The 14,314-nt window shown below is 34.3% G+C and overlaps 1 protein-coding gene and 1 pseudogene across 1 annotated transcript; both read left to right on the plus strand.

Moving 5' to 3' along the window:
- Or4c134-ps1 (olfactory receptor family 4 subfamily C member 134, pseudogene 1) lies at nt 3,732-4,643 on the plus strand (annotated as a pseudogene).
- Or4p4 (olfactory receptor family 4 subfamily P member 4) lies at nt 13,143-14,078 on the plus strand. The gene has a single exon (NM_001000641.1). It carries the CDS (start codon nt 13,143-13,145, stop codon nt 14,076-14,078), a length of 936 nt encoding a protein of 311 aa, NP_001000641.1.
- Nucleotides 14,079-14,314: the final 236 nt, after the last annotated feature.

The raw sequence follows: 14,314 nt of genomic DNA on the forward strand, positions 1-14,314 counted from the left end.
GAGAGTAGGCAGTCCTTTCTAGTCCCTGATTTTAGGTGAATTGTTCAAGTTTCTCTCCATTTGTTTGATGTTGGCTACTGGTTTGCAGTACATTGATTTTGCTATATTCAGGTATTAGCCTTGAATTACTGCTTGTTCGAAGACTTTTATTATCCAGAGTTGCTGAATTATGTCAAATACTTTCTTAGCATCTAATAAGATGATCATGTGTTTTTTCTTTAAGTTTGATTATATAGTGGATTATATTGATGGATTTCTTTATATTGATCCATCTTTGCATCACTGGGATAAAGTCTACTTGATCATGGTGAAGGAATGTTTTAATGTGTTCTTAGATTTGATTTGCTAGAACTTAATTGTATAATTTTGTATCAGTATTCATAAGGGAAACTGGTCTGAAGTTCTCTTTCTTTTTAATGTCTTTGTGTGGTTTAGGTAGTGTAATTGTGGCTTAAAATAGCAAATAGAGTAGAGTTTCTTCTTTTTCAATATTGTGGAATAGTTTGAAGTATATCGGTATTAGGTCTTTTTTGAATTTCTGATAGAATTCTGCATGGAACCCATCTTATCCTGGACTTTCTTTGATTGGGAGACTTTTTTTGACTGCTTCTATCTTTTTAGGTGTTGTTGGAGTATTTAGATGGTTTAATCTGATCCTGATATAACTTTTGATACCTTGTATCTGTTTAAAAAAATTGTCCATTTCCTCCAGATTTTTCAGTTTTGCTGAGTATTAGCTTTGTAGTAGGAACTGATAATTTTCTGAATTTCCATGGTTTCTGATGTTATGGCTCCCTTTTAATTTTTGATTTTGTTTATTTGGATACATGCTCGGTGTCTTCTGCTTAATCTGGCTAAAGGTTTATTATCTTGTTGAATTCCTCCAAGAACCAACTCCTGGTTTTGTTGATTCTTTGTATACTTCTTTTTCTTTCTATTTTGTTGTTTTTAGCTCTGCGTTTAAGTATTTCCTGCCATCAAAGTCCTCTGATTGTATTTTCTTCTTTTTGTTCAAGAGTTTTCAGTTGTGCTGTCAACCTGTTAGTGTGTGATTTCTCTAGTTTCTTTTTAGTGGCACTCAGAACTCTGAGTTTTTCTCTTAACACTTCCTTCATTGTGATGCATTAGTTTGGGTTTGTTGTACCATCATTTTCATTAAATTCTAAAAAGCTTTTCCTTTATTTATTTCTTCCTTGACCAAGTTGTCTTTGAGCAGAACCTTGTTTGGATTTCATGTGAATGTTAACTTTCTGTTGCTTTTGTTTTTATTGAACACCAGTCTTAATCCATGGAGTTCTGATAGGATGCATGGGAGTATTTCAAATTTTTTTTGTATCTGTTGAAGCCTGTTTTGGGATTGACTGTATGGTCAATTTTGGAGAAGGAACGATGAGGTACTGAGAAGAAGGTATGTCCTTTTTTTAGGATGAAATTTTCTATAGATATTTGTTATGTCCATTTAGTTTTAATGTCTGTTAGTTTCACTGTGTCTCTGTTTATTTTCTATTTCCATGATCTCTCCATTGATGAGAGGAGTGTTGACATCTCCCTCTATTATTGGATGAGGAACAATGTATGTTTACAGCTTCAGTAAAATTTCTTTTATAAAAGTGAGTGTGCTTACATTTGAAGCACAGATGATTAGAATTGAGAGTTCATCTTGCTAGACTTTCCTTTGATGAGTATAAAATGTCCTTCCTTATGTATTTTGCAGCCATGTGTCAGTCCATGTGTAGTCTGTGGGTAGTGCCGATAGACCTGCGTTTATATGTTACTTGACCATTTTTCCTTACTGCTTTTAATATTCTTTCTTTGTTTTGTGCATTTGGTGTTTTGACTATTATGTGATGGAGGGTTTTCTTTTCTGGTCCAATCTATTTGGAGTTCTGTAGGCTTCTTGTATGTTCATGGGCATCTCTTTCTTTAGGTTAGGGAAGTTTTCTTCTATGATTTTGTTGAAGATATTTACTGGTCCTTTGAGCTGGGAGTCTTCACTCTCTTCTATACCTATTATCCTTTGTTTTGATCTTCTTATCGAGTCCTTGATTTCCTGTATGTTTTGGATCAGTTGCTTTTTCTGTTTCACATTATGTTTGACAATTGTGCGATGATGTCTAAGGAATCTTCTGCTCCTGAGATTCTTTCTTCTATCGCTTGTATTTTGTTCGTGATGCTTGTATCTATGACTCCTTGTCTCTTCCTTTGGTTTTCTATATCCAGGGTTGTTTCCCTGTGTTCTTTTTTTATTGATTCTATTTCCATTTTTAATTCCTTCAACTATTTGATTGTGTTTTCCTGGAATTCTTTCAGGGATTTTTGTGATTCCTCTCTATAGGCTTCTACTTGTTTATTTAGGTTTTCTTGTGTTTGTCTAAGGGAGTTCTTCATGTCTTTCTTGAAGTCCTCCAGCATCATGATCAAATGCAATTTTAAATCTAGATCTTGCTTTTCTGGTGTGTTTGGATATTCAGCGTTTGCTTTGGTGGGAGAATTGGGACCCGATGATGCCATGTAGTCTTGGTTTCTGTTGCTTGGGTTCGTGTGCTTGCCTCTTGTCATCAGATTGTCTCTGGTTTTACTTTGTTCTGCTATTTCTGACAGTGGCTAGATTGCCTATAGTCCTCTGTGTCAAGAGTGCTGTAGACCTGTTTTCCTGTTTTCTTTCAGCCAGTTATGGGAACAGAGTGTTCTGCTTTCGGGCGTGTAGTCTTTCCTGTCTACTGGTCTTCAGGTGTTCCTGTGGGTGTGTGTCCTGAGTCCACAAGGCAGGTCTCTTGGAGCAGAAAAGTTGGTTTTACCTGCGGTCCCGTGGCTGAAGTGGCTCGTGGGGGGCTGCTTTTGAGCTCTCTGTGAGGGTGGCAACCAGGAGGGCCTGCACTGACTTTTCCTGGAGCCCCCGTGCACTGGGTCCCAGATGGCATTAGGTGTTTTCCTCTGGAGTCAGAAATGTAGGCAGAGTGTAGTCTCTTCTGGCTTCCCAGCCGTGTCTGCCCCTCCGAAGGTTTAGCTCTCCCTCCCATGGGATTTGGTTGCAGAGAACTGTTGACTGTATCCCTTCATGTCCAGGCAGTGTCTGGATAGCAGGGGACCTGCAGCTCCAGTGCCCCTATCTTCTGATTCCCCTTAAATACATTTTTTTTAGAGATGAGTTTATCTAGGAGCTAAAAAAGAAAAAAAAAGACCACAAAGATGAGTGAAAATTCAGGTAAGATAATTATTATAATGGAATCAATATTGGTGAGTCATTGCATTAAATAGTGCTTTTATTATTATAGACTTCAGGGAATGAGCATGGATATTTTAGTCTACATGGATATTTTAATATATTCATAGACAAAATACTCATTTTTTCAAAGCCTTCAGAGTGGGTAAAGGAAGTGATATACCCTCTCAATATACCCAAGAGACAAACATATTTTTCTTAAATATCCTAGTCACTAAATCACCTTTTAAAAGAAATGACTCTATACTTTCGAATATCAATAGGAATCAATATATCTAACAGCATTTATATTGTTTATTCCCCAAATTCAAAACCTTTGATCAATGGAAAATCTCATTGACACATAGGTATGTATGCTAAAATTCAGAAAGATACCTCAGATATTTTATGACAAAGGTAAACCAGATTAACAGCATCGGAGAAAATCAAGGAATTTCAGCATCAGGATGTTGATTTTAATACCTCATTTCTTTCTTTGCAGGTTAAATATTTATTAGCCTGCTTACCTATGACAGCTACTGGCATTATACATAACAATACCGTGACTGAATTCATTCTATTTGGGTTGACCCAGATCCAGAAAAACAGAAGGCAGTATTTGGTTTCTCGATTCTTTACCTTATGATTCTAATGGGGAATTTTCTCATTTTGGTAACCATTAAGATATTCAGACATTTAGGAGTCCCATGTATTTTTTCCTCTTATATTTGTCTTTTTCTGATGCTTCCTTCTCTATAACTATAGCACATAGAGAGAACCTAGACTGATCATGGACTATCTCTTCTAGAACAAAAATATTACCTACAATAAATGTATGACTCAGGTCTTTGAAGTTCACTTCTTTGGGTACATGGAGATCTTAGGCTTATCCTTGTGACCTTTGACCTCTACATAGCAATCTGTAAGCCTCTAAGATACAAAACTATGGTGAAACAGTATATCTATGATATATTAATGGTTCTTCTGTGAGTAGGGTTTTGCATTCACTCTTCAGCACAGATTTTCTAACACTTAATATTAGGATTCTGTAGCCCAAATGTAACTGATCACTTTTAGTGTGATTTGTAGCCCTTAATGAAACTTTGCCTGCATGGATTCCTATGTGAAAAATTTGCTAGTTCTGTCTAATAGTGGTGCCATATGCATGGTAAGTTTCACAGTGCTTCTTATGTCCTATGTTGTAATCTTATGCTCTCTGAGAAACCACAGTGAAGAAGGAAGACAAAAAGCCTTGTCTACTTCTCATTTCATTGTGGTGGTCATAATTTTTGGTTCCTGTTTATATACACACAGCCAATAACCAAAGAACAAGATGGTATTGTTGTTTTATACCTCTGAGACACCTCTGCTCAACCTTCTTATCTACAGTCTGAGGAATGAAGAAGTAAAAAAAATTAATGTGAAAGTTATGGGATGTTAATATATGACTTTAGTTGACATAGAATATATGAAGATTCTAAAGTATAGTTATAAAGAGGTTGATTTTCATACATGGATTGAAAAAATAAAGTATTTCTGAGAATATATAATCAATATCTTGTGTATGTGTGTAGAAAAAAAATTATTTGGGATCAGTGAGATATTTTATTGAGTAGATTTGTTTCCCACCAAACTTAACAACAGTACCAGAATTTCATATATTTAAAAGCGAGAATAAAATCAAGTACATTTTCCTCTGACCCACCCACATGTGTCATGTTGTGTAAATACACATAACAATAGTTACATAAGTAAATACATGCAAATAAATTAAAACTCATAATTAAATTTAAATCTTTATATATAGAAGCCTAACTAATATTATTTATATACACATATGGATAGGTAAATAACTAATTAATAAATAATAGTATTTATATGAAAGTGTGTACATTAATTTCTTTTAAAGACTTTTTCTAGTCCATTTTGAATATGTTTATGCAAAGAACCTATTCAAAACATACAAATTAAAATTATCTTGACATGCTAAGAAATAGAAATCATGATTTTAGAAATTATAATGTTCTTGTTTCCATGAGGAATTTCATTAATGGAAAATTTATGTCCAATAAAATTTCAAGTACACTCAAAACCTAGGCCCTTGCTGAAAAAGTATTAAAAGTCCTTTGTTTGCTGACAAAAGCAGGAATCTGTAACTTGGATGTAAACTGGAGTTCTTCACACTGCCACTGCAACAGTATGGGCATGGGTGTTGAAATTTAGTAGCTTGACTATACAGATCAGTAAAGAAGACCATTGTATAATATTTTTGAGAGACAGACAGAGGGAGAGAGGGTGTAGGGAAATATACAGGAATCTTGATTCTTTACACTTAGAGAGAAAAAATAACATCACCCTCATTGTTTGTTTCAACTATATAAATAATTGGAGAAAATAAATTGAATCTCTGGATGTGAGTATTTTTTTCTTAGAATAGGTTATTAGCAACCTATGAGTGTAAGAAATGATACAAGATTTGTTTGTAGGCTCTATAGCGTACATGAAAATTAAAAATTAGTAGTTTTATAAATGAAAATAAGAGCAAGAGTTTGTCCCCTTCAGAGAATTTTAGCTATATGAGTGTTTTAAAGGGTGTATTTTCATTTTTAACATGATCATAATAATCACTATAATTATAATTCACACTTGTTGTGGCTTCTTCATATCACAATAAAACAGCAATCCTATTTCACTATCACAGGTTATGAATTACATTGAAAGACACAAGTATCAATTCCAGTGATAATAGCTGGCTAGAGTATAGTTCAATGGGAGGAGGCACAGTTAATATTAAGAAGGTTTGGGTGTCATCCTCAGAACAAACAAGAAAAAACAAATTAGAAAGTCTCCTGCTTCAAGTTTCAATTTTGTCGATACCCTTTCCAGATGCATATAAGAAATTTTCTAATGAAATTTTTATGTCTGAGATTTGTTTTCAATAGTCATGAAGATTTTTAAACATAATCGCTTCTTAAATCAAGAGGTCAGAAACTGATAAACATTTATTTCTCAACCTTTCCTCTTTCTTCAAACTTCATATGGTAAATGTCAGTTTACCATCTTTTAATGCAAACTCAAAAAGTGTAAGAAGACTCTTTTCAACATTAGGTAATATAGAATTCCAAATACATCAGATATAAAATAAGGTCTCATTCAAAACTTAAATGTTCTATTTAAATGTACCAAGGCCAGCTGCAATCTTGATTGTCACAAAAATATCTGAAATCTCTTAGAAGACATTTATCTGGGTATCCCTGTGTAGGATGAACAATTTTATATTGTTTAGGTTGGGAGAAACATCTTTTTTTTAATGTTTAAGGTTCAATTTATTTTCTTTATTCAATATTTTTATTTACATTTCAAATGTTATCCTCTTTCCCAGCCATAAACCCTCTATCTCATCCCCCTCCCCTTCTGCTATAAGGGTGTTCCCCCTCTCTAAGGACCCCTTGTCCGTACCCCCTGACATTCCCCCTGACAAGGCACTAGGTGATACAGCCTTGGCAGGATCAAGGGCTTCTCCTCCCAAAGGTGCCCAACAAGGCCAACCTCTGTTACATATGCAGCTGGAGCCTTGGGTCAGTACATGTGTACACTTTGGGTAGTGGTTTAGTACCTGGGAGTTCTTGTTGGTTGGCATTGTTGTTCTTACAGGGTTGCAAGCCCCTTCAGCTCATTCAATCCTTTCTCCAATTCTTTTAACAGGGACCCTGTTCTAACTTCAGTGGTTGGATGCTAGCACTTGCCATTTGTCATGCTCTGGCTAGCCTCTCAGGAGACAGCTATACCAGGCTCCTGTCAGTATGTACATCTTGGCTTCATCAATGTTGTCTAGATTTGGTGGAGAGGTATATATATATGGGCTGAGTCCCTATATGGGGCAGCCTCTGAATGGCCATACATTCAGTCTCTGCTCTAAACTTTGTCTCTGTATCCCCTCCTATGAGTATTTTTGTTTCCCCTTTTAAGGAGAACTGAAGCATCTACACTTTGGTTGTCCTTCTTGAGCTTCATGTGGTCTGTGGATTGTATCTTGGGTAATTAGAACTTTTGGGGTAATATCCACTTATCAGTGAGTGCATATCATGTGTGTTTTTTGTCAGTGGTTTATCTCACTCAGGATATTTTCTAGTTCCATCCATTTGCCTATGAAATTCATGAAGTCATTGATTTTATTGCTGAGTAGTACTCCACTGTGTAGATGTACCACATTTTCTGTACCATTCATCTGTTGGAGAACTTCTGTGTCATATCCTCAGTCCTTTTATTGTGTATAAATTGGTGCACATATTCGTGGTGTTTGGATTGTCTTAAATAGCCTCCTGCCTATACACATACACTAGTTAAAGAACAATGCATTTTTCTATACATCTTAACTACAGTATATTTATATTTGAGAACAGTTTCTTTCATTACTTTTATTTTTTACAGTTCACATTTGCCCCTCTCCTGGTCTACCCTTCTACAGTTACTCATAACATTCCTTCTTCCCAATCCAACCACATGCAGTTTCCAAAAGAATGTCCCACACCCCTGCCAGGCCATCTGACTCTAGAAGGATAGGTGACTGTTCAGCCACTGAGGCCAGACCAGACAAACCTCTACTGTATATGAGTCAGGGTCCCTTGGCCAGCTCCTGTATGCTGTCTGGTTGATGGCTCAATGTCTGAGAGATGTCAAGGTTCCTGGTTAGTAGAGACAAATGCTCTTCCTATGAGATCACCCTCTTACTCAGCTTCCTTCAGCCTTTCCCTAATTCAGACACAGGGGTCCCAGACTTCAGTCCAATGGTTGGATATAATTATCTGCTTCTGTCTTAGCTGCTTTTTGGTCCTCCTGGAGGACAGCCATACTAGGATCCTGTCATTAAGTACAACATAGCATCAATAATAGTGTCAGGCCTTAGAGCCTACCTAAGAAATGGATCGCAAGTTGGGCTGGTAACTGCATCACCTTTCCCTCAGTCTATTCTCCATTTTTCTCCCTGTATTTCTTTTAGATAGGAACAATTCTGGGTCACAGTTTTTGACATCAACTGAATGTCCTTTCTCTCTACTGGAGGTGGACTCTACAAGTTTCCTCTCACACTGTTGGGCATTTCCTCTAAGGTTCATTTATTTGAATCTTGAGACCCCCATCTCCCAGGTCTCTGGTACTTTCTAGAGGGTCCTTCCATCTCCTACCCCCAAGGTTGCATATTTCCATTCATTCTGCTAGTCTACAGGGCTGCTTTCCTGCCCCCCACCACATACCTGATTAAGGTTCCCTTTTCCCCTCCTCATTCCCTCTCCTACCCAGATCCCTCCCACCATTTGCCTCCTGTGATTGCTTTTTTTCTTCCTACCAAGTGGGATTGAAAAATCCCCACTTGAGTCCATCTGCTTAGTAATGTTTTTCACTTCTGTGGATTTTATCCTAAGTATTCTGAACATTTTGGTTAATATCCACTTAGTAGTGAATACATACTTATGGCCTTTTTGGTCTGAGTTACCTCAATCATGATATTTTCTAGTTCTAAACATTTGCCTGAAAAACTCATGATGTCTTTATTATTAATAGCTGAATAGTATTCCATTGTGTAAATGAACCACTTTTTTGTATCCATTCTTCTTTTACAGGACATCTGGATTGTTTCCAGATTCTGGCTATGGCAAATAAGGCCACTATGAACATAGTGGAGCATGTTCCCCTGTGGTATGGTAGGACAACTTTTGGGCATATGCCTAAGAGTGGTATAGCTGGGTCCTCATGTAGATCTATTTCCAGTGTTCTGAGGAACCTCCAGAATTATTTCCAAAGAAGTACCAGTTTGCAATACCACCAGCAATGGAGGAGTGTTAGTCCTTCTCCACATTCTTCTTAACATGTGCTGTCACCTGAGTTTTTGATCTTAGACATTCTGATTAGTGTAAGGTGGAATCTCAGAGCTGGCTTGATTTGCATTTCCCTGATCATGAAGGACTTTTAAAATTTCTTTAAATGCTTCTCAGCTATTCGAGATTCTTCTGTTGTAAATTTTCTGTTTAGCGCTATACTCCATTTCTGATTGGGTTGTTTGTTTTTTGGAGGTTAGCTTCTTGAGATACAAACCATCGAGATGAAATGTGAGCTAATTCAAGTAAAAGGATATTGAAGTAGGTTTCAGAGGATACAATAATCTTTTTATGAAAAATATTTGTAATTGTTTGTATATTTTTTATATAATTATAGTAAAGTCTGTTAAAAAATGAGGTCTGATGAGCCTATTACTTCTAATGTCCACTTCCATTCTTCTTTATACTTTACGAGAAAAATATTAACAAACAGAAAGCACCAAGGCTTTTCTCTGTATCCAAGCACCCACTACTTGGCACATGCAATGCATTGGCTCCACCTACAGAACTGTAAAAAAATAAATACTTAAACACACTTGAAAACACAGAACTTCCCCAGAGAACATAATAAAAGTGCTCTATCTGAACTGCTGTAGGTTAGTTCCTAGCAAAATAACTATAGCTCCCTTCCCATAGTAAAAGAACTCAATGTTATAATCAGCAAATAGACTGTTAGTCATTAAAATTTTGTCATGAATGGGAAACATGCTTTGTACAGAACATATATGATTCTGTTGCAGAATTGCTCTGATATCTTGGATCTCAAAGAATGTTGCTAACTGGTGAGTTGGTAACTTGAGAATATGTGAATGATATACTTTCCTTAAATTCTACCTTAACTGGAAATTAAATTTTATTTTTAAGAAATAGTATCTACTTAAAGATTGTGCATGACCGCTAAATTTTCAATGTTTAGAAATAAATTGGTTCTATAGAAGTTATAACGGAGTTTGTATGCAGCTGTGTCTATAATGTTATCTCTCTGGAATGCACAGCCTCATATAATTATTAGTTTGAGAGTCTGCTAACTGACAGGCAGTTATTAAATTTTTCTCATGTATTAGTTTGGTAAAATAGGTAATGAAATACAAATATTGCAATTTATGTTAAAGTCTTCAAGTCAGAACTTTGAAGGATATAACTTAAGCAGTTATGTAACTGATTTCTTGACAAGGAACAGACATGATTATAAAATAAACTATCATTTAAAATAATAGTAGAACCTGTATAAGTAAATAATTTCATAGTTATTATCCCTAAATATGTAATGTTAACAGTACCTTTTACTCCTATATGAATAATCTATATAGGAAGAATTCTTATATACCATTGATTCTAGCTCCTTCATTTTATGAACTAAGAATATAAACTCCTGCATCTAAGAAGTGTAAGTATTAAAAATTGAACTCAATTTTCTGCCACTCCCTTATTTCTATCTCATGACAAGTATCTGAAAATATAATATAGTCTTTCTTAACAAAAATCACTAATCATTCTTGAGGAGGTAAGAGGTATTCCTACCTCAGATTTTGTAAAAACTATGAATCAGTGACATTCGAGAGGTGGTTATAGATCTGAGAACTGATTCAGTTCAGAATTCATGAACAGACTTTAAATTAATTTATAATTCCATTTTAAAATTAAATGTGTTCTTACAATAACTATCTATGAATCAAATATTGAAATTCAGATAAATTATGTTTGCTTGATGAATACAAACATACATATATATATACATATATATATATATATAATTTAAAGTTGGATAGGTCAGAATTAATGCTCAAATTATTTCTACTTTTTCTTGAATTTAAACAGGACTTATAAAGAGATGATGGTGAATTCAGGATCTGTGGTCAGGAAACTCTGCTTAGAAGATGGAGTCAGTAATATGCTTGTTGTCTTACCATACATGTACATCTTCCAGGTTAAGATTATATTTATTTTTATTTACCTTTCAAGTGACACATCCTCACTAGTATTTACCTTTCAAGTGACACATAAACACTAGAGCAATGCAGTTACAAAAACCAATTTAACATGTCTCATTTTTATTTATTTTAAAAGTTAAAACTCACAACAAACCTTTAACAATTAAGTAAGTTGCATGCTTTTCCTTATTTCAATTTAAAAAGGCTTTAAAACAAATGACTTATTATTTTGTAAGTTTGAATTCACAAAGGTCATATCTGAAGTCAGTTACTAATTTAACAAGTGTTACCAGAGAGGTGTCAAAACTGTGAAGATTAATTAAATTCTTACCAGAAATCTTTTTCAAACTTTAACACAGTAGAAGTTCTGTGTGTGAAGAATATGAATCAAGGTCAGAAAAGATGCCATGATTTTGAAGGAGCACAATGAGGGGTACATAGAATAGTTTGAAGGGAAGTAACAGAAAGGAAACATTATTATATTTCATCTTAAATTTTAAGAAATAAAGATTTTCATGTAGAAAAGAAATCAAATACCAGTGAGAAATTTATACATCAACTTTAGCCTTCTGAGTCAAGACAATTCAATATCCTATCAATATATTCTAATAATAACCTAATATGAATGAAAAGCAACAGATGTGCGTGTTTGCTAGCAATTTTAAGAATAACTAAAATATATTTTCTTGTTTAATTGCAAAATATCATAGTTATTGTTACCTGCTTTGGGGAACAATTAGAACCTACTTTAAAAATCCTATGTCTTTGTTCTTATTCATGAAATTTTATTGCAGAAATGAAAGAATTCATTTTACAATTCAATAGTAATAAAAAACAAGAACTTAATGGTATTCCTGTAGACATTTTGTCTCATATCGATAACTTCAGTGGCATTTTTTTGTCTTACTGGTCTTTTCCTTGTATAATACAATTTCTAATTTTGTGTTATTTGTGTGTGTGTGTGTGTGTGTGTGTGTGCATGTGTGTGTGTTGGTGTGTTTTCTTTATGTTTTAAAAATCTTGTTTCTTTCTTTTGCATGCCTTTTTTCTTTTTTATTGTTTGTCTATTTGTTCAACAAAAAGAGAGACAATTAATTGAGTTTTCTACATAGGAAGGTGACAATAATCTTAGAGCAGTTGGGGAAGTATGGCCATCCAAATTCTTCTTAAATAAAAACTTATTAGTTAAAATTATTTATTATTTTTCATGTGAATTAATATGTAAAGTAGTAGAATGAAATTGAATTGAAAAATCTGAATGTGTGATCAGAGCTGAACTGAAGATTAAAGAGAACATTTTGACACTATTTGATAATTTTAAGATGTTTCATTTAGAAGTATTAAAATTTATATGTGCAAACTTAATGATTCATTCTTGTTCAAAATTCTACCAGTCTAATATGATGTCTTGTCATTACCTAATAAAATTTTCTTACTTCCTACAGCCTAGTCTTTCAAATTTTATGACTTTTATTGACTCACAATGAGAATCATACTACTCATACATTTTCTAAGGATTAAAAATACAATCCATCTTTGTGAAGCAAGTAATTGAGAGAAAGATGCTAATCTCAAATTTTTTCAAAATTCCCAAATGTCATTGTATTTTCAGTGTTAGTAAGGCAAATTGTTCTTTCTCATACTTAAATAATAACTAAATTAATGACTCTAAAATTTATAATAAATTCACAGTATACTTATGTCAATTCTACAAGCCTATTTTTAAAGCAGGTCACATTTTATATTCTACTTATAATCACACAAAGTTGTTGTAAATAAAATAAAGCCACATTATAGAAGAATGAAAAGAATATAGCCTGATTGAAACTACTTTTATATTAACCACAATTATTTGTAATTTTCAGTGTCTAGAGAGTATATATATTCATAAAAATGTATGCATTGGACAATTATAGATCAGAAATCTTAATTTGTATTATTTGCAACCAGCTGTGATATTCTTAGACAATGTTGAAGGTTATTAGAACTGAATTCCAGATTTTTATTATATAAATTATGTGGCTGAAACAGATTAAGCATATTTAGTATATAAGAAACAGGTAGAATGTACTTCTAAACATAACCTCCTCAACTATGTCATTTCAGGTGATGTGCATATTCTGTCCACAATGAGCCATGGATAAAAGCAATAATATCACAGTCTTTATTTTATTGGGACTTTCCCAAAATAAGAACACTGAAATCCTCTGCTTCGTATTTTTTTTATTTTGCTACATTGCTATTTGGATGGGCAATGTTCTCATAATGATTTCTATCACAGGCACTCAGCTCATTGAACAACCTATGTATTTCTTCCTCAACTATCTCTCACTTTCTGACCTCTGCTACACATCCACAGTGACCCCTAAATTAATGACTGACTTACTGGCAGAAAGGAAAGTCATTTCCTATAATAATTGTATGATACAGCTCTTCACAACTCATTTATTTGGAGGAATTGAAATCTTTATTCTCACAGGCATGGCCTATGACCGCTATGTGGCCATTTGCAGGCCCTTGCATTATACCGTGATCATGAGCAGACATAGGTGTAACTTGATCATCATAACTTGTTGCACGGGGGGATTTGTGCACTCAGCTTGTCAGCTTTTTCTCACTATCTTCTTACCATTTTGTGGCCCAAATGAGATAGATCACTATTTCTGTGATGTGTACCCTTTGTTGAAATTGGCCTGTTCCAATACACACATAATAGGTCTCTTAGTCATTGCTAACTCTGGCTTAATTGCTTTAGTGACATTTGTTGTTTTGATATTCTCTTATTTTTTCATATTGTATACTGTAAGGGCATTCTCTGCAGAAAGTCGGAGCAAAGCTCTATCTACTTGCAGTTCCCATTTAACAATTGTAGTCCTTTTTTTTGCACCTGCACTATTCATTTATATCAGACCAGCCACCACATTCCCAGAAGACAAAGTGTTTGCTCCTTTTTACACCATCATAGCACCCATGTTCAATCCTCTGATCTACACACTGAGAAACACAGAGATGAAGAATGCCCTACGGAAAGTTTGGGGTCATCAAGGACTTCTGAAGGTAAAGTTAATTTAAATTTCTGAGCTATGTTTGCCTGTATGATTGGTTTCATGAGTCAACACATATAAGAACCACTGGAATGCTTTTAATGCATTGAAAATTTAAGTTGAAAAGTAACAGTCAACTCTCATGAATTATATTTCTACATGGATCCTTCGTTAATAAACTTTATTCTCACAGAAGCCCTCTTGTAAGTTATTTAATCATTAAATGCAATGAAATATACATTTTATATAATATAATATTTTATT

The sequence above is a fragment of the Rattus norvegicus genome, chromosome 3, assembly GCF_036323735.1.
Source record: "Rattus norvegicus strain BN/NHsdMcwi chromosome 3, GRCr8, whole genome shotgun sequence".
NCBI lineage: Eukaryota > Metazoa > Chordata > Mammalia > Rodentia > Muridae > Rattus > Rattus norvegicus.